Source organism: Sesamum indicum, linkage group LG2, assembly GCF_000512975.1.
Source record: "Sesamum indicum cultivar Zhongzhi No. 13 linkage group LG2, S_indicum_v1.0, whole genome shotgun sequence".
NCBI classification, from domain to species: domain Eukaryota; kingdom Viridiplantae; phylum Streptophyta; class Magnoliopsida; order Lamiales; family Pedaliaceae; genus Sesamum; species Sesamum indicum.
Genome location: NC_026146.1, coordinates 4,185,886 through 4,206,635, shown reverse-complemented (window position 1 = coordinate 4,206,635; position 20,750 = coordinate 4,185,886). Strand labels below are relative to the sequence as shown.

The following is a 20,750-nucleotide window of genomic DNA, read 5'->3' as shown; positions in this document are numbered from 1 at the left end:
ATCATGCAACTTGGATTGAAAACTAAAATATGCTTTGAAAAATTGGTTGTTCGAAGAGATAATATAAAAAATATTTACAATGTCTCGAAACACAATATCAAACATTCATCATATTTCTCGCTACATATTTCCCCCTAAATGATTGATCAAAATTTTGATATACTAAAATGGCATATTGAATATTGAACCCAAGTATTTGATGCTGACGAGTTTACTTTAATTCAGTTCAGTTTTGTATTGAATTAATCAAAATTTTAAAAAAATATATAAGGTAATGTTAATTTTAGTTATAAATTGTCTGTTAATCAATAAATATAATAAATTATGTATTAACTATAAAATTACTAATTTTTGTTATATATACTGATATCAAAATATTTAATATTTAATATTTATATACATTTATGATATATATGTGTTAAAATTTAGTATTTGATTCGATTTGATTAGTCATAAAAAAAATCAAAATCTAACCAAGTATTAAATTTATTTTAAAAAAATAAAATAGATCGAATATCAAATCAAAATTTTGATTGGATCAATTAACCAAAAATTGCACACGCCGATGCGACAAGGAGAAGTATTTTGACAAAGTGTGCGTCAAATATGTAACTACAAAAAACTTAAGGGACTTCTTGTGAAAATATAAAGTAACAAGCAAAGGCCCCAGTCTGAGACAGTAATAAAGTAAGACGTGTCCATTGCGTGTTTGTGGCGTGTAAAGGAATTCTCCCAACTTTCACTTTTTACTGCGGCTTTACTTCGCAGTAAAAAAATAATTACTACCTAATTACATCACTGTAGTTCCCGACTATTACATTAGTAAAATCTGTTAATTCTATGATGGGACTTTTTCTGTACGTGTGAATGTTCTTTCCCTTCCCCAACGAACCATAATACGCGGTCCAAATCGCCCCCAATATAAGCCTGACATCCTCATTAGGGTTTCAAAGACATCCCCTTTCCTTTTCTCTTTCCTTCTTGTACACTCCACCGAAAAGTTTGTGATCCTCGGAATCCATAATCTTTTTCCCTTGTATTGATCATAAAGATTGGTGGGTTTCTCCCTATTAAGTTCCGAGTCTTGAGACTTTTCTTGGTGTAGTTGTAACAGGGGTTTCTGGTGGGAAGAGTTCTTGATTTTTACGAGTTCATTTTTGCTTTTCTTGCATTCTTGGATCTTGTTAGGGGTTTTCTCCGTTGGGATTTCCTTGTTTTGGATTGAATTTTTGTTTATTTGGACAAGGAGAAAGTACTAGGATTCTTGGATTATCAAAGTTTGCTTCTTGGTTTTGATTTTGTGTTTGGGAATTGAACCTTTTCTCACCCCCCCCCCCCCCCCCTCTCATGGGTCTTTAGTTATACTGTATTTCGTTCCAAGTGTCAGCTAAAGGGTCTCTGTTTATCGGTGGAATTCTTGTCCGTTTCAACTGAATTGGGCTTTCAGTTTGAATTCGAGTTGCCTCTTCAAGGTTTTATTGGGTAATTTAACGTTTCTTGTTATATGTAAACTGAGAGATGCCAGCAACAGATTTTCAAGAGTCATCTTCATCTCCTTCAAGCTTTGGATTTTCCATTTTGAGCAGACGTCGTGATCAGGTTCACTCCATGGAGTCTACACATGAGGCCACTAGCCAAGAAATTGAATTGGAAGCCTTCCAGAGACAAGTGGCCGAGCGTTTTCAAGATTTGGCAGCTGCCGATTCCCACGAGCTGCTCTCAATCCCGTGGATTCGCAAGCTTCTGGACACATTCCTCTGTTGCCAAGAGGAATTCAAAGTAATTGTTATGAACAACAAGAGCAAGTTGAGTAGGCCTCCCATGGAACGACACATTTCGGATTTCTTTGAGAGAAGTGTCAAGGCGTTGGATGTGTGCAATGCTATTCGAGATGGGATTGAGCAGATCAGGCAATGGCAAAAACAGTTGGAGATTGTTCTGTGTGCATTGGGCAATCAGAGGAGCATTGGTGAAGGCCAATTTCGTCGTGCAAAGAAGGCGTTAGTCGATTTGGCCATTGCAATGCTTGATGAGAAAGATTCTAACACGACCCTCGCACATAGAAACCGGTCTTTCGGGCGCCACAGTGCGCAGAAGGAGCAGAGGTCTTTTGGCCATTTCAGGTCTCTCTCGTGGAGCGTTTCAAGATCTTGGTCTGCTGCTAGGCAGTTGCAAGCGATCAGCAGCAATTTAGTAGCACCGAGGGGCAATGAGATTATGTCCACCAATGGTCTTAATGTGGCTGTTTTCACAATGAACTATGTGCTTCTGTTTGTGATGTGGGCTCTTGTGGCCGCAATTCCTTGTCAAGACCGTGGCCTTCAGACTCATTTTTCCGTGACACGGCAGTGCCTCTGGGCTGCCCCGATTCTTTCACTCCACGAGAGGATTTTGGAGGAGGCGAAGAAACGGGATAGGAGAAATTCTTGTGGGTTGTTGAAGGAGATTTATGATATTGAGAAATGCGCTCGGCATATGAATGAATTGACTGATTCTATCCACTTCCCCTTGACTGATGAAAAGGAGAGGGAAGTGAAGCAGAGAGTTGAGGAAGTAAGACGGGTTTATGAAGCTATAAGGGATGGATTGGATCCATTGGAACGCCAGGTTAGGGAAGTGTTCCATAGGATCGTGCGGAGCAGGACGGATGGCCTCGACTCAATTAGCCGAGCAAATAGCCATGACTAATGAAAATTGTACCTTTTGAAATTGAATGTGGTAAGTGGTACTTAACAAATGTATTATGAATATTGATTTCCTCAGATGAAGAGAAGGAAAATGGTTTGGGCAAATGTGCTTAGAATAAAAAGGGTCAAAAGCTTGAATCTTGGTACCTATTAGAGAAAATCAATCACTGTGTATAGAAATTAGGAATGGATTGGACTTCCTGCTGTCCATGATGCTGTTCTTGATCATCTTTTTTGTTCTTGTGTAATGAAATTTCTGAGTAAATCTTCATTTGACATTGTTGCCGTTGTATGTTCATGGTAGCTAGATGGTCAATCTTGCTGAAGTTGCACTTCTTACCTTACTAAAAGAAGAATAAAGAAGAAACTGAAAGGAATTTATACAATTACAGCAAAAAAGCAAACAAGCAAAAGAATCCCACTACCTCTCAAAGGTTGCCTTTTATTCTTTTAAGTTTGTTAACTTTGATTTTCAGACACAAACAGGCAGCCATGTACAGTTTCTTTCATGTATCTGCCAATTGAGTTCCCATCTAGAACCTTTTTTCTTTTTTCCCCTTACACCACACAGTCAACACATGCACATACTCAAGATTAGATTTCAAAGAAAATCTTGTGCCCGAACTATTGGGCTGTCGTACGGCATGACTTTCTTTGCAGTAAGTGTAAAAACAAGAGAAGTAGCTCTTGCGTTTGTTGACCTGACTGAGTTCAAGAAAAGATGCATTAATCAGCCATCTTGAGCAAGAAATCTTAGCTTGTTTGAGAGTATTACAAGTCTCACACACAACACATAGCAATCAAGAATACTTCTTGTCCTTTCTGTTTCATTGTGTATGAACTCATCCGTATTGACTACAAGTCACCGACAGACTCCAACATTGCTTACATCCCACGCCTTTACTAATTAACTAGACTGTTATGGGATTTGACTAATATTACCAAATGCTAAGGTAAGTAAAAGAAGCTGACAGACAAGAAAGTAAGTAGTAGTAGAGGGATTAGACCTTAGAAGAGACATAGCTGGCAGATGTACTGTACTGAAAAATTAAGACTTGATTTAAGGTGTAGAGTAAATACACCTGGAGCACTGGAGAGGCCAAGCTTAGCAGAGGACCTCTCATCTGTGTACAATCCAAGTTTGATGTTGATGTTCAGAATATGGGGGCCGCCAAGAGGGCCTCAAACTTTATTCTTCAAGGAATTGTGGCTGCCTAACAGCCTCAAATCAAATGTATTGCTGTCAAATGTTTTTGTTTAGGGATAATTAGATGTACACCCCAACACATATATAATCTATTTATATAAGTTATTTATGTCTTTTGCATAATTATAAAAATTATTCTTGATTGTTAAAAGATAAAGATATATTGTGTAATGATATTAACGTTTTTTAGAATATATGTGTAAATTTTCAAACATAGGGGTGATCTGTGTAAATGATGTTGATATTTCTTATGGGTATATGTCTAAGTTTTTGAATTATGTGAGTTGTTTATCCATACTAATATATAAAAACAAAGTGGCTTCATACTCACAAATAGCGGTTAATGACACCGTTGCATCAATTTTTAAAGTAAAAAATGCCTTTCAATTAATAAGATAACTAACTTATTCAACTTTTCAAATTATATTAACTAATAACTTCTTTTTCTTTTTTAACGTAAAGTAGTAATTCATATATTTTGCTCTTATTTATAATATATTTTAAAGTATAAAAAATTATTTACAATACACACACAGAAACGATATGGCACAACGGCCAATGTATATAAACCATAAGTTAAAAGATGAAGTGTAGTTATCCTTTCATTTACTGTATAAGCAGTAACTCATATATTTTCTTGACTTGAAACTCATGGGAGAGAGTTGTCTTGTCATTTGTCTATGAGGAATCAATTAATTAGCTATCACAATGTGTTCCATAAATCTAACCCGGCCCAAATTGTGAAATCTGATCGAAGGTGAATTTTAGTTTTAAAGAAAATATAGTTAAAAAAAATAAGATATATAATTACTCAATTTTATCTAAAAATACTAAATAGTTTATAACTTAATTTTATTATCAAATTATCTTTTACATTAAAGTTTTTTGTGTATTTATTGTACTTTCATTACTTAAACTTTTTTTGTGTATATTTATTTTACAGTTTGAACTATTTTACAGATTCAAAGTTAAGTAATGAATAAGTATAATAAATACATAAAAAAAATTAACATAAAAGATTTATTTACTAAATTAATTAAGTTATTAATTTTCTTTTTTGATAAAAATGGGTAATTGCATATATATATATGTTGTGTATCTATTATATGTATTAACTTATTACTTCACTTTTAATTTAAAATTTTCACTTATTTATTTTTCTAATTATTAAAAAATAATTTGATGATGATTTAACGGCACAATAAGAATAGTATGTATCATTATTGAAGCATGAGGGACAATTTTATCTTATTAAGAGATAAATATTACATTTGTTAGTTTAGAGGAGTAAATATTATACGAAGAATAGCTCAGCCAAAAAGTGTAATTTTATACATTTCATAATTGTGAATATAGTAAATGCTTTTAACTTTTAATGTTTAATGACTAAAACATGTTGACATTATTTTCATACATTTAACAATTTACGGTTTATAAGAAACAATGTCCTAAATATCTTAATTAGGGATGGCATTAGATTCGATCCGGTTTTATTTGTGATGGGATTTCAAGCCACAATTGGTTCAATAATTGTATAAGGAATATATATTATGAAAAGTTTAATATTTTAAAATCTAAAATTGCACATATATAAATTTATCTATAAAAAATATTACTATCACATATTTATAAAACTAAGATATTATTATTATTTTTAAAAAATTATATATTTTCTAATAATTAAATAAAAGTCTAATCAAATTTAGTGGGTCCAGTTCATAGAGCCTTGAATTTTGAAAAACTCGCAAGACTATGTAGGAGAAGATGAATAAAATAATAATATGACGTTACTAACAATCTTATATATATTTTTTACTAATATTTAATTGAAATGAAATTATATTTCATGTTATTGAGATTTGATATATAATAAATAATTTATTTTGAATTAGAAATTATGTGTATGAAGTCAAAGAGTAATAACAGATAGGGATCATAAAACCCACAGGAAAAAAGAAGAGAAAACCAAAGAAGTAAAAAAACACAAAAGAAAAAGAAATGAAGCGACAGCTTTGCAAAAACAAAAGAAGAAAGTGGTAATGATTCCAAAGTAGGGTGAATTGGATAGTAATAATATTACATCCCCCATAATCATATTCATATTCCATCACCCACTTTAGAATATTCAAACATGACTTTCTCTCTCCTCTCTCTCTCTCTAGAGCATCATTAAAATTGCACAACACAAAGCTCTCTCAACTCCAGAAAACCCCACCACCTGCACCATCTGCATTATTGCCACACACCAAACAATTAATTCAATGGCATTGCAATTACAGTGAATTGGTGAAAGGTCATGCATGGAACTAAGTACTAGGTTCTTAATTTCTCATGAGTAGTTCAGTTTGTACTGTGTGCAGAAATTGATTATCAATACAGAAAATACCCCAAAAAGAAAATTGTAATAGAAAATTCAGAGCCATGAAATCTTTGATTAGAAATTGTATGAATGCATGGGTTGGGTTTTGTTGACTTTTATGCCTTTTGTAGGTAACTGATATATCGGGATAATTGCAGCTTCCATCCTCAAATATAGACCATTTACGTGCTTTTGATTCCCTACCAATTTGAGATTGTATAAAAAATGCCAAGAAAATAATATATAGTTTAGGAATAAATCCACAAATCAAATTTTTTAAGGATCAAAAGATTATATTTGATGACCAAATCTGCAATTATCCCTCATTTGTCAGTTATTAAATATAATTTATACTTATATATATGTGCTCATGATAATTACAAAAGTTACTGAGAGCTTTTGGCCGATTGTAATTTCGTAGAAATACTTCTTTTAAATATATAATATGTATAATGTATATATATAGATATTAATTTAAATGTATTCTTGTAGAATTAGTTTAGGAAATGTTTTCAAGCATGCAATTGACTGACGGCAAGAATCAAACAGCGTATTTACCAAGATTTAGACAAGAGTTTTAGAACAAATTAACACCTGTCGGGGATGTCGATGACCAGATGTGGGCAAAGGACGAATTGTAGCAGAATCAACTTCACCAGTAGGTAGAGGCACTGTAGGGTTGCTGTTGATAAATGGGATGCCTTCTCCATCAGGGGCGACGGGGCTGGCGGCGGTGGCTGATAAACTGGGTGCAGGGCTGGGCGAAGCACTTTCTCGGGGCTGAAACGGCCAAGGAAATGCCGGAGAAGAAGCCACAATTCCTCCAGAGGTGGGAGGCGGCGCTGCCATTTGTGGTGGCTGCTCAGGGGAGGATGCTTGAATTTGAGGCGGCGGCGAAGACGATGACGACACCTTCACGGCGAGCTTTTGCCCTCCCAGGCATGCTTTATTTGATCCATTGTTGAAGGAGAAGTAGAAGAATCCAGGGCGTGAAGTGTGCCACTTCATATTTGAACCCAAAATTGCCATAAGAAGCAAGAACCACAAACTCATGCAAGAATTTGGCATTATTGGAATCAAATTGTCAGAGTATTAAGATAAATTTTGACCCTTTTTTGGTTGAAATTATTACAACAGCTAAAAGAACATATATTGTCCAATGCTTAATTAACCAAGAAACTTACAGCAAAACACACACACAAGAAGGTGTGGCTGAACTTACTGTGTAAGAAGTTGAATTGGGGTTTGTCAAGAGCGTAGCTTGAGTGAAATTGCATAGAGTGAAGGCTTTCTGGTTCTTGAAAATGTAGAGGTTGTAGTGATATTTGTGCTGGAAAACTGAGAAAACACAAAAGACAGACAGACACCAACACAATCCCATGTTAGCTGCAGCCAGACATTATACATTATCCTTTACAAAATCGGGAAAAAAAGAAAACTTACTGACAGAGTCTCCCACTTGAAGCTGAGGGTTTTTCCATTCTGAAACTCCATCGACCACTACCGTTGCAGACTCTGAGAATTGAAAGAGCAGCAAAGCTACAACTGAAAACAGGAAAATCAACATGGAGGAAAATCCCATGATGTTTTCTTTACTTTAATGGGTTTTTTTCTCAGTCAAAAAAGACAACAATTTGGAACAAATTTAGAGTGACAAGAACAGTATGCTGCACTCCTGAAATATGTAGGGAGTGTAAAAAGAGAGAGAAAGACTTCACGCAGTGAAGTGTGTATGTGCGTTTTAGAGAGGTGTCAGAAGTGCTTGGCTTTGCACGGGAATGGTTTGAATGCTTGACAGAGAAAAGGGTTATTCAGGGACATGGGAGAGTGTGTATTTATGACCAGTTTTTTCACAGTAAAAGGTCGAATGATTTTGTCCGTGAAATTAGTTGTTGGAAAGAGAATGTGAAAAAGCAAAAAAGAAGATGAAGAAATTATTTTTATTTGGGTGGGGGGTCTGGTAAGTGATGATGGGCATTATTATTCTAAAATGATTACTGCTGTGATTATCAAGCTGCAGTGGTTGTGTATTATAACAAAAAGTAGGATACTAATACTCACTTTTGGTGTCGTTGGGGACTGCAATTTTGGTTTCTTTATGACCTTTTTTCACATTCTTTTGAAATTGTTTGATTTCTACTTTATATTAAGATATATCTACGAGGTTGTAGATTCTCAATGTGTTGGATTCTTGCAGTAATCAAATCTTTTAAGGGAAGAGGAGACGGGTGAAGACAAGACCTATTATTGTCATAACTTGATGTTTTATGTGTGTCAACCATTGCAGGAACCAACCACCTTGTTCCTTCTATACTAATTTTACCTTCACCATCTTGTCTTGTGTAATAAAAGTTGGAACTATTAAGTGTTAACTACCGGTAGAATGATGATTCTTGAATCTAAAGAAGGGTTGAAAGGAGGAGTTTGTGTGTTTATGAAAGGGTTATCCATTGCATCCACAGTTGAAAGAGGGCAAGGAGCAAAACAGCAGGCAGGGACCAATGTTCAGTCTTACTCTTAAAAGATCTGGAGGACCGAAACAGTAAAAACTCCAAAAGGATAGAAACTGTATATGCCAAGACAAACGCTATCAGACAAAAATGCAGTCGAAGCGTCCAATTCTTTTCATACCAATTTTACATTTTCTTTGGAATTAAAGTAATGTTACTTAGCATTAATCAAATCAAATGGAATCACAATTACAATAAGAAAAAAGGGAGAAACACACACACACACACACACACACTGACATAGAACACAGCAATGCATGAATATATATAAATAAGAAAGAGTTGGGTTTTCCCAGCAAACTTGGGAATGTGCAATAGAAATTGATGCAATGTGGCTTATGGGTTGTCTGTTTCCTCTCTGACTTGTTTCCAGTGGCATGCAATGTACTTATTGGTTTACGTGCACATTGTAAACACCCTCACATCTACAAATACATAATACTAATAAGTAATCAACACAAGATTGCAAATTACAACAATTAATTTATGCATTTCATATACACAAAAGTTAAAGCATTCATGTTCAGTCAAAACAGAAAGCGCACACGTTAAGCTGCAAAAAGTCGCTGCTTTCTGACTATTCTAATTGAGGAACATGAATGCAAGGGAGGCAACAATCGTCTTAGGCCTCTCCAGAACAGGTCTTAAGTCAAGTTTCACCATTCCTCATGTTACGATTCTGTGATAGTTTATCCACTACTAGTGGGCTTAATCCCTGAATACACGACTAATGGGCCACTATGAGTAGGCCCATCTTCTACTCGTTCGGAAAAGAAATAAATAAAAACAAAATAGTTGAAACATGAAAGTGCTGGAGTCTCAAAATTGGACAAGATATCAACCAACACTAAGATTTTCTTTAAGCATATAAGAGAGAACTAGGCTATAGAATACATGATAAACCTTACAAGGAGCAGAGATACTCATTAACAAGACAACACAGCACCAGCCCAGCTCCCCACTTATCCCATTAGTTGGAGGGATTTCAGGCATTGATGTTGTATTGGTAAAGGTAAGCGAGTTCTCTTATCTCCACTCTGATTTCATGACACACATATAGATTCCACAATCCTATTTGCTATTGCTATTTCACTTTACATCAAGAACTAATACTTCTCTAATACAGTTCAGCAATTGCCAGATTATCTATTTGTTCCGAAAAGAGTTTTTTCCTGATAATAATTATTGCTGCTTATAACCTGTCCTATGTCAGAAGATGGCATTTGAGTCTCATCTATATGTCCTGCATTAGCAAAGATTTACCACTGCATGGAACGAACTCTCCGCATGCGTGGTGGCCTACGCTTCTCCACTACAGGAATCACATTCTCCATAAGCTGCAGGAAAACACAAGTGCACTTTCAGTAAAGCAGTTGTCTCCAGCTAAACAATCTCAAAGTATGTTACTATCTCTCTCCTTAGTCGTTCAGCTAATATATGTACTTTATGCTAGAAAACAACTGTGCATAACAGAATGAAAGCCCTCTCAGACGCAAACATTTGAGTATTCGAAGTATGTTAAAGGATGACATTAAGGTTTCCATCCATAAACACAACAGAAAGGACGAGCATCTAATAGATAAACAGCATTCTACACTTTCTCCCGGAGCCATCATCTAAAACATTGGGCTGTGTCCTAAGAAATGCTACAGCACAGTTAATTGACAGCTCTTGCCCAGTCAAATTTCCTCTAGTTACATTCATAATTCATCAATGCTTCTAGTTTTCACACGAGAGGTGGTGAATCAACTCACTCAAATCATGATTTTATATCAATTAAAGTTCTGTTGCATGGATAGTTAGGGACGCAAGAGAGTGAAAGCAATAAGTTCAGAAAACAAAGGAAGCATGCAACAGCAACACGCAGACATAAATATCGACTAAAGTTAACCTGGTATTTGATTTCCACCAGACAACAAGTTAGAAAGGTAGACATTTATGAATACACAAAATTCTAAAACAGTACATCCTAGAGCCATATAAAACTCTCTCCTAATTTGACCACAATAGGAGATCCAAAGATGTAATCTATTTAGAATTTCTGGACATGGATAATTGAAAGTAAAGGACAAAAACAACAGTTAATATAAAAGAAAATGCATCAATCATGAAATAACGAAGAAGAAAAGTGATGTCTGATGAAAGCTCTACAGAAGAAAGTGAATACCTGCTTAAGTCTCTTCTTCATCTTCTCTGCCTGTAATTGGAAATGTTATGGATGAATATTTTTGTGAGACTAAGAATTCAATCACAAAAATACGCAGCACAGACAAAATAATCTAGATCCATGAGAGGTATTTACAGACACCAAACTGTAGAAAAAGGACATAAATAAAGATCTTAGATATTTGTCGCTGCATCAGAGCAAATCAAAATCATAGAAATATGTATGTTGAGGGAACAAAAATAGACCAATGATTAGCATAAACATAATCATAATCATTATCAAGTTACAGGATAACAGGCTGGGTAATTGTAATGATATAAAATAAAAATAAAAAGAAAGTTTTATATGTTGGAAGATCATTCTTTGATATAGTTTACATAAACAAAAAATGACCTTAAAACTCAATTGTTAGCTAATCAAGAACCAAAAATTTAAAAAAAAAGGGATGATTTACAAATATAAGAATATCCTACAAAGAATATGAAATGGCTAGATGTCAACAACCACAGTAGCACCAATAGCATCATAAAAGAAAATCATACATATTGCAAATGGCAACTATGAATGTGAAGAAAGGGAAGATGGAGATGCAGTTCCAAAAAAGATCTAAAACCAAGTTCCTTTCCTCAATTAAAGCAAAAAATAAGGAAAACTTGTGTTTCTGAGAAATAGAAATCTAGAAAGGAGTCGAACTATATGCCATGAGTTAGAACTTAACATTCAACCCAGAAGCATAGATGAGGTAACTTGAGAATTATCTTTACAACAGCTTCTGGCTCTCTTCTTTTTCCAAGAATCAATGTAATTCAGATTTCCAAAACCCACATATTCCAACAAAACAGGCTTGAACCAAGCAAAAAGCAAAACCTTCTTGCCCTACTTTTTACCTCTTAAAGGAAATTAGCTACAGTTAAGACATAATTGCGAAGATCTCATCTTCAAGATGTAAACTGATTTACTGTTCTAATAAATGTTTTAACAACAAAGACTTGATGGATACATACTGCATGAACATAGGAAACTTAAGAACAAAAAACATCTAATTTAATCATCCTATAAATTAATACGATGTGAACATATAAATACAAAGGCATACAAATTAATAATTGATTACTACTTGAAACTTTTTGCCAACAAGAAGTTCTTAAGACATATCTATATTCAGAACTCATGTGAAAGAAATTTTTATCAACTAGGCGTTCAAACTGCTTCACAAGAATGCTTTGAGGCCAATAATGATGATTATCTAATAAACCACATAGGATAGAGAGAGAGAGAGAGAAAGAGAGAGAGAGAGAGAGAGAGAAGAGATGGGGGGTGAGGGGAGGCCGAAGTTTAAAGAAAAAGGTAACATACTACTAAGTAATTGAAGGCTTTGTATTGATTTACGGTTATAGAATGGATAAGCACATGCATGACGTCAATATTATTGCTAAAAACAGGCCACCATAAAAAAAAAAAGCACCATTTGCACAAAATCAGTAGAAATAATTTCCAGAAATAAAAAAATTATCCATAACGAGATGATGTCGAAGCAATCCTATTTTTTAAATAGAAAAATGACGTGTAATGCGCCGCACTGTGAAGTAACAAATTACAAAGACACTTCCTTGCATTGGCAAATACCTAGATTTGTACAGAGCATGTCATATAGCATAACCTGATAGTCAGCAAATCTATTAGTTAATGCTTGGTCCAAAAGATAAGAAAAGGGGAACTCAGGAAGTTATATCTGACAACCAAAAAGGAGAATATATTGCTCCCAAGGTGGACATTTAGGAATAGCAAACCATCAACCGTATCATGTAACTAAAGTTCTTTATTTCTGGAAAACAACACCACATATGAAAGAAAAAAAATTTCGTACTAAAATCTGTTCTCCTATTATTAGAAGGCAATGATGTGCGGAACATGTCAATAACCACACCCTGGCATAGATAAGGCCACGTGAGCTGGATTGATCTCCGACATGTGACACTCAAGCAACTAAAGAGCAATCCCTCAAAATTGTATTCTTGAGGTGTAATGGAGTAACTCAAGATTGATCTTCACAGTACACAAAAAGACAGAGTTAATACAGTAAACAAACGATGAATTACCTTCTCTCTTAATAGTTGCTCATTTTCTTCCTCTAGTCTCACAGCCATGGATTCTAATTCCACTTGATACGCCTAATAGGGTAATGAAAAACACATCATCAGCAACCAGGAAATAGAATAAAAGAACCAAATCACTTATCAAGCCAGAAACCAACAAAAGAAGACAAAATCACACCTGCTTACGCACTCTAGACCTCGCTGCAGATTCCCTGTTCTTAATCATCCTTCTTTGCCTCTGTTGTGCCGCCTTATCCAACGGTTCCAACAAACTCAAACTCCTCTTCCCTCGCCCTCTACCCAATCCCCCAACATCCACCCCCAAATCCATTCCAATCACACCAGATTTATTCTCATAAGAATAATTTCCTCCACCCAATCCCTCCTCCTTCACCTCCACCATCCCCCTCGCCGCGGACCCCTGCTCCTCCACTGCACCGGCCTTGACCAAAAAATCCTCCAAAGTCATCATCTCCTCTTTAGGCTTCTTTTCGCTCTTTTTCCCTGCTACAATCTCCCTCCACACGTCATCCACCGTCTTCCTAACTATCCTCGGGGGCTCCATCTCGCCATCACTAATCGGAGCAACGGCCCCAACAGCATCCAGAAGCGTGATCTCCGCATTCAACAGTGTACCTGAATTACTGTCCGCCTCAGCAACCTGTCGATGACCCTGATCCGGACTTGGATTTCTCTCCATATATGCATTCCTCAAAAACCCGTCCACCATCCCAGAGCCGGAAGCTAAATTATCCCGAGCATCACTGCTGCTATCAATTCTAAGAAAGTCCGTAACCGAAGAAGTAGAAGCACAAGCCGAGAGTTTCCGCTTAAGATCCGAACCACGCGATGCCGAAGAAGCCATGAGCTTGGAAGACGCCATTACACTAGGGAATCTTCAAGAATTGATTGACAATGGAGTCTGATCATCCAAGTCTTTTTTCATTTCTCTGCTTCTTCTTCTGTGTGTCAACATCGCAAATATATCTAGTAATCCATCACAAGCTTATCCACATACCTATGTACACACACACACACATATATATATATGTATATATATATATATAGAGAGAGAGAGAGAGAGATTATGATTGTGAGTACGAGTATGTGTGTGTGTGCAGAACTACCTAGGGTTTTGGAGTATTTGGTGATTATATGCAGAGAGGGATATTCCGTTTTCTCCCGGTTTTGGAGCTGATGGATAGAAACTATAAAGGAAGGGACGTTATTACTTAGTCGGACATTCTGTTGCTTTTGAACTGAAATCGCACTTCAACTAATTCCCTAATTCATGTTAAAGCGACTTTTACCAACACTGCACGAGAACACACACTCATAATTGGAGGAACATTCCAGAAACCTTCGGCTTTGATTGGAAAAGGCATTGGGTGTTGCAGCAGAATGCAGAATAGACGACAAAAGTCGTTCAGCTTCGCATTTACTCAACTACTATTGTTATAAATTATATAATTAAAATGCAATTAATATCCATACGAGCTTTATGATTTTATTCTAAATAATATGTATTGCTAAAATAAAATTTATAAATCGTTCAAACTCATTTACAATCAATATGTGTTACTTTAATTTCACATTATAAATGTTAAAATTTTGGAGAAGAAATGCATAGTTAAATGGACTTTGGGCTTCTTTCTTGCTATATGTATGTGTTACCCTCCATGAGTAGCAAACTGGGCCTTCTTGAAAACCCCAAAACTAAAGTAAATCCGTACCTGGGCTTTGATTCGGGCTGGCCCTGACATGTCCTGTAAAATTCTTTTATCCAAACTGCTTAGTATAAAATATTTCACCATCAGTAAGAAATATTTAATATCGTTCATGTAAATTTGTACTTATACAAATTGTAAATTGTAAACGAATATATGTTGACATCATTCTGTCTGATCTAAACAGTTCATAGCTCATATAAGCATAATATACATGGTTCATATAAGTATTATCAAGAAACAATTATAAGCTAAAGAAAGCAACTATAGTAAAAATAAATAAATTTTAGTAATCAGAATATGGTATCATCTGACACACAATTTCAATAACATGGAGGATATGTTAGGTACGAAGCAAGCAAGAGAGAGGTATTGTGGAAAGATTCTAATCCAAGGAAGTTTGATTGACTTATTATGTGATTGATCATTTTATCTAAATTGTATTGTATTTATCATATAATTGATTTAAATTTAATATTTTTCTAAAATGTACATCAATCATACAATAAATGTATTGTACTTGTCCTATAATTAGAATTTTCTAGATCATATCCTATGTTGGAAGTCCATCTCAAAGGAAACAACAGATATTTGTTGGAAATAGAATTTAAAGGGGACCCTTCTCTTTTACAAGACTTTAGAAATAATGTTGTCCCATTTACCTAAAGTGAAAAAATCCAATGGCATGTGGACATGATTCACTCCTCAGACCATAAAAAAAAATAATAAAAAAAAGGATTCCACTAATTCTTGCAATTTGTGGTCAATGTGAAATTTGTCTTCTTGCAAACAGATTCTTTCAGCATTTGATACCTATGTTGTCCTCTTGGTAATAGGTATCAATAGTATTCTTTGACCATCACTCTACCCCATTTGTTAAGGGGTCATCATATTCCTTTTAGGTTGAAAAAATAAAAGGAAAGAGTCCCCAGAATCAAAGAAGAAGCCTGCAGACAAGAAGGAATTCTTCCATGTAATAGCTAGTACATTTCTGTTTTGGGTTGTTCTTATTAATGGTGACCATATACAGGAATAATAGGGGGGAAATGGAAGAGAAATTGTTATCAAGTCTATTTCTCACCCTTTGTTTTAAATTTAATCACTATGTTTGTTTTTATTTTCAAGTTATCTTCACAACGAGTCAAAACATACTCAATGTTTGCCATCATTTAGAAACACTTTACTTAGGTGTTTTAAACTGTTTTAGCCTAAATACATATATATATATATATACATACATACATATACATAAAGATATATGAAAAATACATGATTTGACAATGAATAGTAATTTTTGTCTTTCAAAACACAACATTAAACATACAATACTTATTTGAAATTATCTCCAAAAACAAATACAAACATACATATACTATCTCTAACACAAACTTATTTATTTTTGTTTTTCTCTCTCTATCTCCACAAAACACAAAATTATGGATGTTTTTCCGCGTTTTGCAATAGTTTTTGGTTTTCCAGTAAGAATAAGTCGTGGAGAAAATTGTAAGTCAAGCAAAAGCCGATGGTGTTTGAAATAAAATAAATAAATAAAAAAGTTGAAGCAATTGAAAAAATGACATAAAATAATTTTAGCAATAAGCTATAAAAGTTGGTAGGAAGCTGCTTATTACGTTTGACTTAAATTAATTTAGGGATAATATATCTCCATCCTCTGACCTATAACCTATTCTCACAAACAACAAATATCTTTTGACAAATTACACGTACACGCCCACCAGAAACTTTGACATCATTCGCACAAACAGCTCGTATTTTTTAAAAAAAATTACACATACACCTCAAAAAATGTCAATAAATTATACACATTATCCTTATTTTTTTGCTGCCAATGGTAATTCTTATAATAACACAAAAGACAAAGATAATTTTTATAAATCAGGAAATGTGAATGCAATTATCCCGTTAATTTAATATAAATAGTTGAAAAATAAAATCTCCAAGTCAAAAATGCATTTTTCAAATTGATAAGGGTTTTGGTTCAAAATTACATCTCACTCATGCAATCCACACACTAGAACTGCAGCAAGTCATTCACAAACCCTACTTCTAATTTGGGACCATTACCCCAAAAGACACAGATAACTTCAAGATATTATAAAGAAAAGAAGAAGAGGACCAGAAATAGTAAATATGAAACAAAGCAAAAAGGAAGTCAACAAAGGCTACATGATGTATTATTATATTCCAACAATAAATAAAGAAGTGTGGCCATATGTACACTTGCATGTTGTGGGTGACCCCCTACAACTCTGCAGCAGCTATGTGTCCACTATCAAAATCAATTGCATCTGGTCACTCACTCACATTCATAAACATATCCAATCACTCCATTCTTCACCTAACAAAATCACATGGGGACTCTCCCTTCTATATTCTCTTATCCTAATATTCCACCCCTTTTCAGCTCTCTTCTGCCATCATCTCCATGTACAATGTACTTCATGATCTGCTAAAACAGAATGTAACACATTAATTCTAGATTTTGGATTGAAGCCAATTAGTTTTTACTGTGGTTATTAGTGATCAGAATGCTGTAAATTTCACCAGTATCTCACAGGAACACTGCTTCCATTGTTGGTGATATTGTGAAAATTTATCATCTTTGATGTTCTTTGTTTCTTGCCTACAGAGGGTTGAAACAATCAGTAAAAACCAATCAAATGGTAAAAACTTGTTAACTAAGTAAAAATTAGAAACTGAGACGAACCATGTTGAGTTTCCTCATAGTTTTGATGGGGAAGACGCTTTTTAGCTGAACCGGATTTGTCTGATTCCATCTGGCTATGCTCCAGCTTTGCCTAGTTTACATAAACCAAACGAAATCAGTCCAAGTGCTGATAAATCCATTTAAGAAAACCGTGTTGTTCAACCTTTGATGGAGTTAAACAGCAAGAAACAGAAGTGTTTTGTGCTTCCACGCCATTGCGGATGCTCCTGTCATGGGCTTCATTGATTGACTTTTCATCACCTGGTGAGAAAACAGAACTTCAGTATATCGATTCAATCCGGTCTTTTATAAAAGAAAACGACACGATAAAAATAAAAAGTATAAATCTTGATTTACGTAAAAAGAAACTATAGCAGCATTATGATTTTCTTCATGAAGTGGAAGTATTATTTTCAAGAAATTGTCTGAGAAAAGTCACTTAGTTTTACCATTGAATTCAGTGGCATCTTCCTTTGGTGCATTCAGTCTCACCCATTCATCCACAGTATCCTTCCATTTTCTGTAGTGAAAATCAGAGTTAAAAGAATGTGAATGAAATTCCTTACTTAATCCAATCCTTCATAAAATTCAGTTCTTACACTAACCTGACAAGGATTTTCACCAGCCTGCGTACTTCATTAGATGAATGCTTTCTGAATCTAATCACATGTCTCCCAATGTCCGTTTCCTTGAGAATAGGATTCAATAAACAATAAACAGATATACAAAGTATAAAAAACTGTAAAAAGATTGCAGTATCAAAGAATCGGAGAGTAGAAACAATTTTCTCAAGTGGTTCTCACCTTCAGAGCTTTGAATGTAGTGTTCATGTCCACAAGCCTCTGAAGCAGCTCCATCAATGACCTCTCACTCTGCAAAATCCCCCAAAAGATGAGAAGAAAGGAAAGTTAAGTACATTCCATTGAAATCCAAGAAACAGAAACAAAAACCTGGTTCTCATCATCTAATAGATTCTTGATTTCAAGAATCTTTCTCTCTTCATCATCATCACCATCTTCATCTTCTTCTTCTTTTTCTTCATCTCCATGCACCTTTTCTCCACAGCCCACCTCCTGTTTTTGCTGATTATGAGTTTCACAATCGTCACTTGCTCTACCTTTACACTTGGTTCCTCCGCAAGAAAGCTGGAGACCACAGTTCAAACACCTGGCGAACACTGGCGCATAAAGCCTCTGCACAATCCCATCTCTTCTTTTCTTCAGCTCATTCTCATGATCAGCAGAAGCCACAGAGATGGCCATATCGATCCAAGTCCAGACATCAAGCCCAGAATCCAATATAAAAGAACGAAACTCATTCAAATCCATTCTCACACTCACACCTCAGTTCTCGCGAACTTGGAATTCCTGCCCTTTAGCTATCTTCTCAGCTGGTAAGCACACGACTTGTTAACTTGAACAGGGAATTGAAGAAACCTCGATGACCCAGCATCTGCTTTGTTCATCTTTCAGTTCAATTATGATGAAAACGTTTGAAGAAACAGCGATCAGAAACAGGTTTTGGAGTGTTGCAGCAGGTCAAGTATGGTATGGGTATATATTTGGGCCAATGCAGATGAGAGACAGCATGTAGTGCCAGGTTTCAAGAATTCTAGGGGCTTTGTCTCATTGGGGGCTCCAGCTCCATCTTCTTAATTTGTGTGTCTTGTCATTTATTTGAAAGGACGAGAATGCCCATGCTTCGGTTCTTCCTTTTATGGTTGATTCTATGTTATTTGGGGGCACACTTGGAAAATTCTCGTAGGGGTATCCATGAGAAGATAAGAATCATACGACCCCCATATTGAAAGGATGAAAGATTGTGACATTCACTAGTGAATTTAAATTAGATTTCATAGTTATATAATCTAATCTAATTTTGGACTCTTGAGTCTCAAGATGAGTTATCATAGTAATATTAAGACATGAGGAGATCCCGTCTCATTTTAGTGAGACGTGATTAGTTTGGTTAAATATATCGAGTTTTCTTAATTTTACGATTATTTTAAAAAATTTATAAAGCAGAGCACTAAATTTGAAAAAAAAAATTTATTTTGATCATTTAAAAAAAATTATACAACAAAAACTAAAAAGTGTTGAATTTCCTATTACGAAATTACAAGTGTAATTTTACCGATAGTTATATTACTACTGTATAGAAATATTACGAATTAAGGTAGCACAGTGGGCCAAGTTATTAGCCCAGTACTGTCTAAGCCCACTATGGCAAACATGACTTCTGCAAAGCCCACATGACCCAAACTTAAAAGAGATTATATATATTTTTTAAAAAACAATCTTTTTGTCAGATGACGAATCAAAGATACCTTGGGAAGAAACATTATTCTAAAAATAGCATACTAACAACCCGGAGAAGTTGCATGCAACTACCATCACAGCGCCACGTACCACCACCTGATTATGCAGTCACGTTATTCCTCCATGTCTGGTAAGAGACTGTAATGACGAGTTTCCTTTTTCATTTTACCTCATTAACAGCAAATCCTAAATTTCGGAAACTTTGTTGAAGTTGAGATGATTCTTCTTTGAGAAAACCTATGGTTTAAGGAAATGGGAACACTCATTTTCCACTTATATATAAATAATAATTTGACGATGGATGATTTTAATATATTATTTGTAATAGGAGTATTAGTTATTGATTTATTACATTACAAATATATGTGTATTTATCTTATAATTAATTGACTCATGTATAAATTAAATTTGAATTAGAATATTTTTTTTTTTCAATTTGATGTGGGGTATGATCTTAAAGTCGTAAAGGGATAAAATATTTTGAACTTTTTTGTTAATTACAAAACGTGTTAAGATTCACGCCTTTTTATTAATTTGGATCGTTTTGTTTGGGCCCAAACCGCTCCAAACCCGAGTTTGTATGGATTTATTGTGATCATTCGATCAATTTGAAATATGTGGTTTACATGAAATCATACAACTACGAAAATTTACAAATACTAACCATATATCCACAGTACAACTTTTGCTATGCATATTGTTCTTACGACCTTAAGCATCTTTCCTATACAACCTTATTGATTAAACATCATGGGCTATAATTAAGTTATTTTTTTGTATGGTTCTTATAAGAACGGTAATTTCTTACTTTATGGGTCACATATTTTTTTTATAGATTTAATGTAAACAATTCCAAAGATAAATTAAACAAATCACAACTATTATGAAATTTGATGGATGCTTTTAGGGTTCATTAGATGTTCGAATGCATTATTGAATCAAATTGCTTAT

General features: G+C 34.7%; 4 protein-coding genes across 4 annotated transcripts; 1 reads left to right on the top strand and 3 right to left on the bottom strand.

Moving 5' to 3' along the window:
- LOC105179443 lies at positions 944–2,969 on the top strand. The gene has a single exon (XM_011103061.2). The coding sequence runs from the start codon at positions 1,519–1,521 to the stop codon at positions 2,686–2,688; it is 1,170 nt and encodes a 389-aa protein (XP_011101363.1). The 5' UTR covers positions 944–1,518; the 3' UTR covers positions 2,689–2,969.
- LOC105179435 (early nodulin-like protein 1) lies at positions 5,886–8,079 on the bottom strand. Its single transcript, XM_011103056.2, has 4 exons — positions 7,697–8,079; positions 7,476–7,591; positions 6,848–7,255; positions 5,886–6,121 (listed from the first exon to the last, which is right to left on the bottom strand). Exons 1-4 carry the CDS (start codon positions 7,833–7,835, stop codon positions 6,053–6,055), a joined length of 732 nt encoding a protein of 243 aa, XP_011101358.1. The 5' UTR covers positions 7,836–8,079; the 3' UTR covers positions 5,886–6,052.
- Positions 9,601–14,308, bottom strand: LOC105179427 (G-box-binding factor 4). Its single transcript, XM_011103049.2, has 4 exons — positions 13,205–14,308; positions 13,030–13,101; positions 10,931–10,960; positions 9,601–10,100 (listed from the first exon to the last, which is right to left on the bottom strand). Exons 1-4 carry the CDS (start codon positions 13,907–13,909, stop codon positions 10,023–10,025), a joined length of 885 nt encoding a protein of 294 aa, XP_011101351.1. The 5' UTR covers positions 13,910–14,308; the 3' UTR covers positions 9,601–10,022.
- Positions 16,917–19,107, bottom strand: LOC105179419 (probable mediator of RNA polymerase II transcription subunit 26c). The gene is made up of 8 exons (XM_011103042.2): positions 18,432–19,107; positions 18,285–18,353; positions 18,087–18,169; positions 17,931–18,001; positions 17,645–17,742; positions 17,482–17,572; positions 17,319–17,397; positions 16,917–17,220 (listed from the first exon to the last, which is right to left on the bottom strand). Coding segments are annotated over exons 1-8 (870 nt in total). The 5' UTR covers positions 18,810–19,107; the 3' UTR covers positions 16,917–17,219.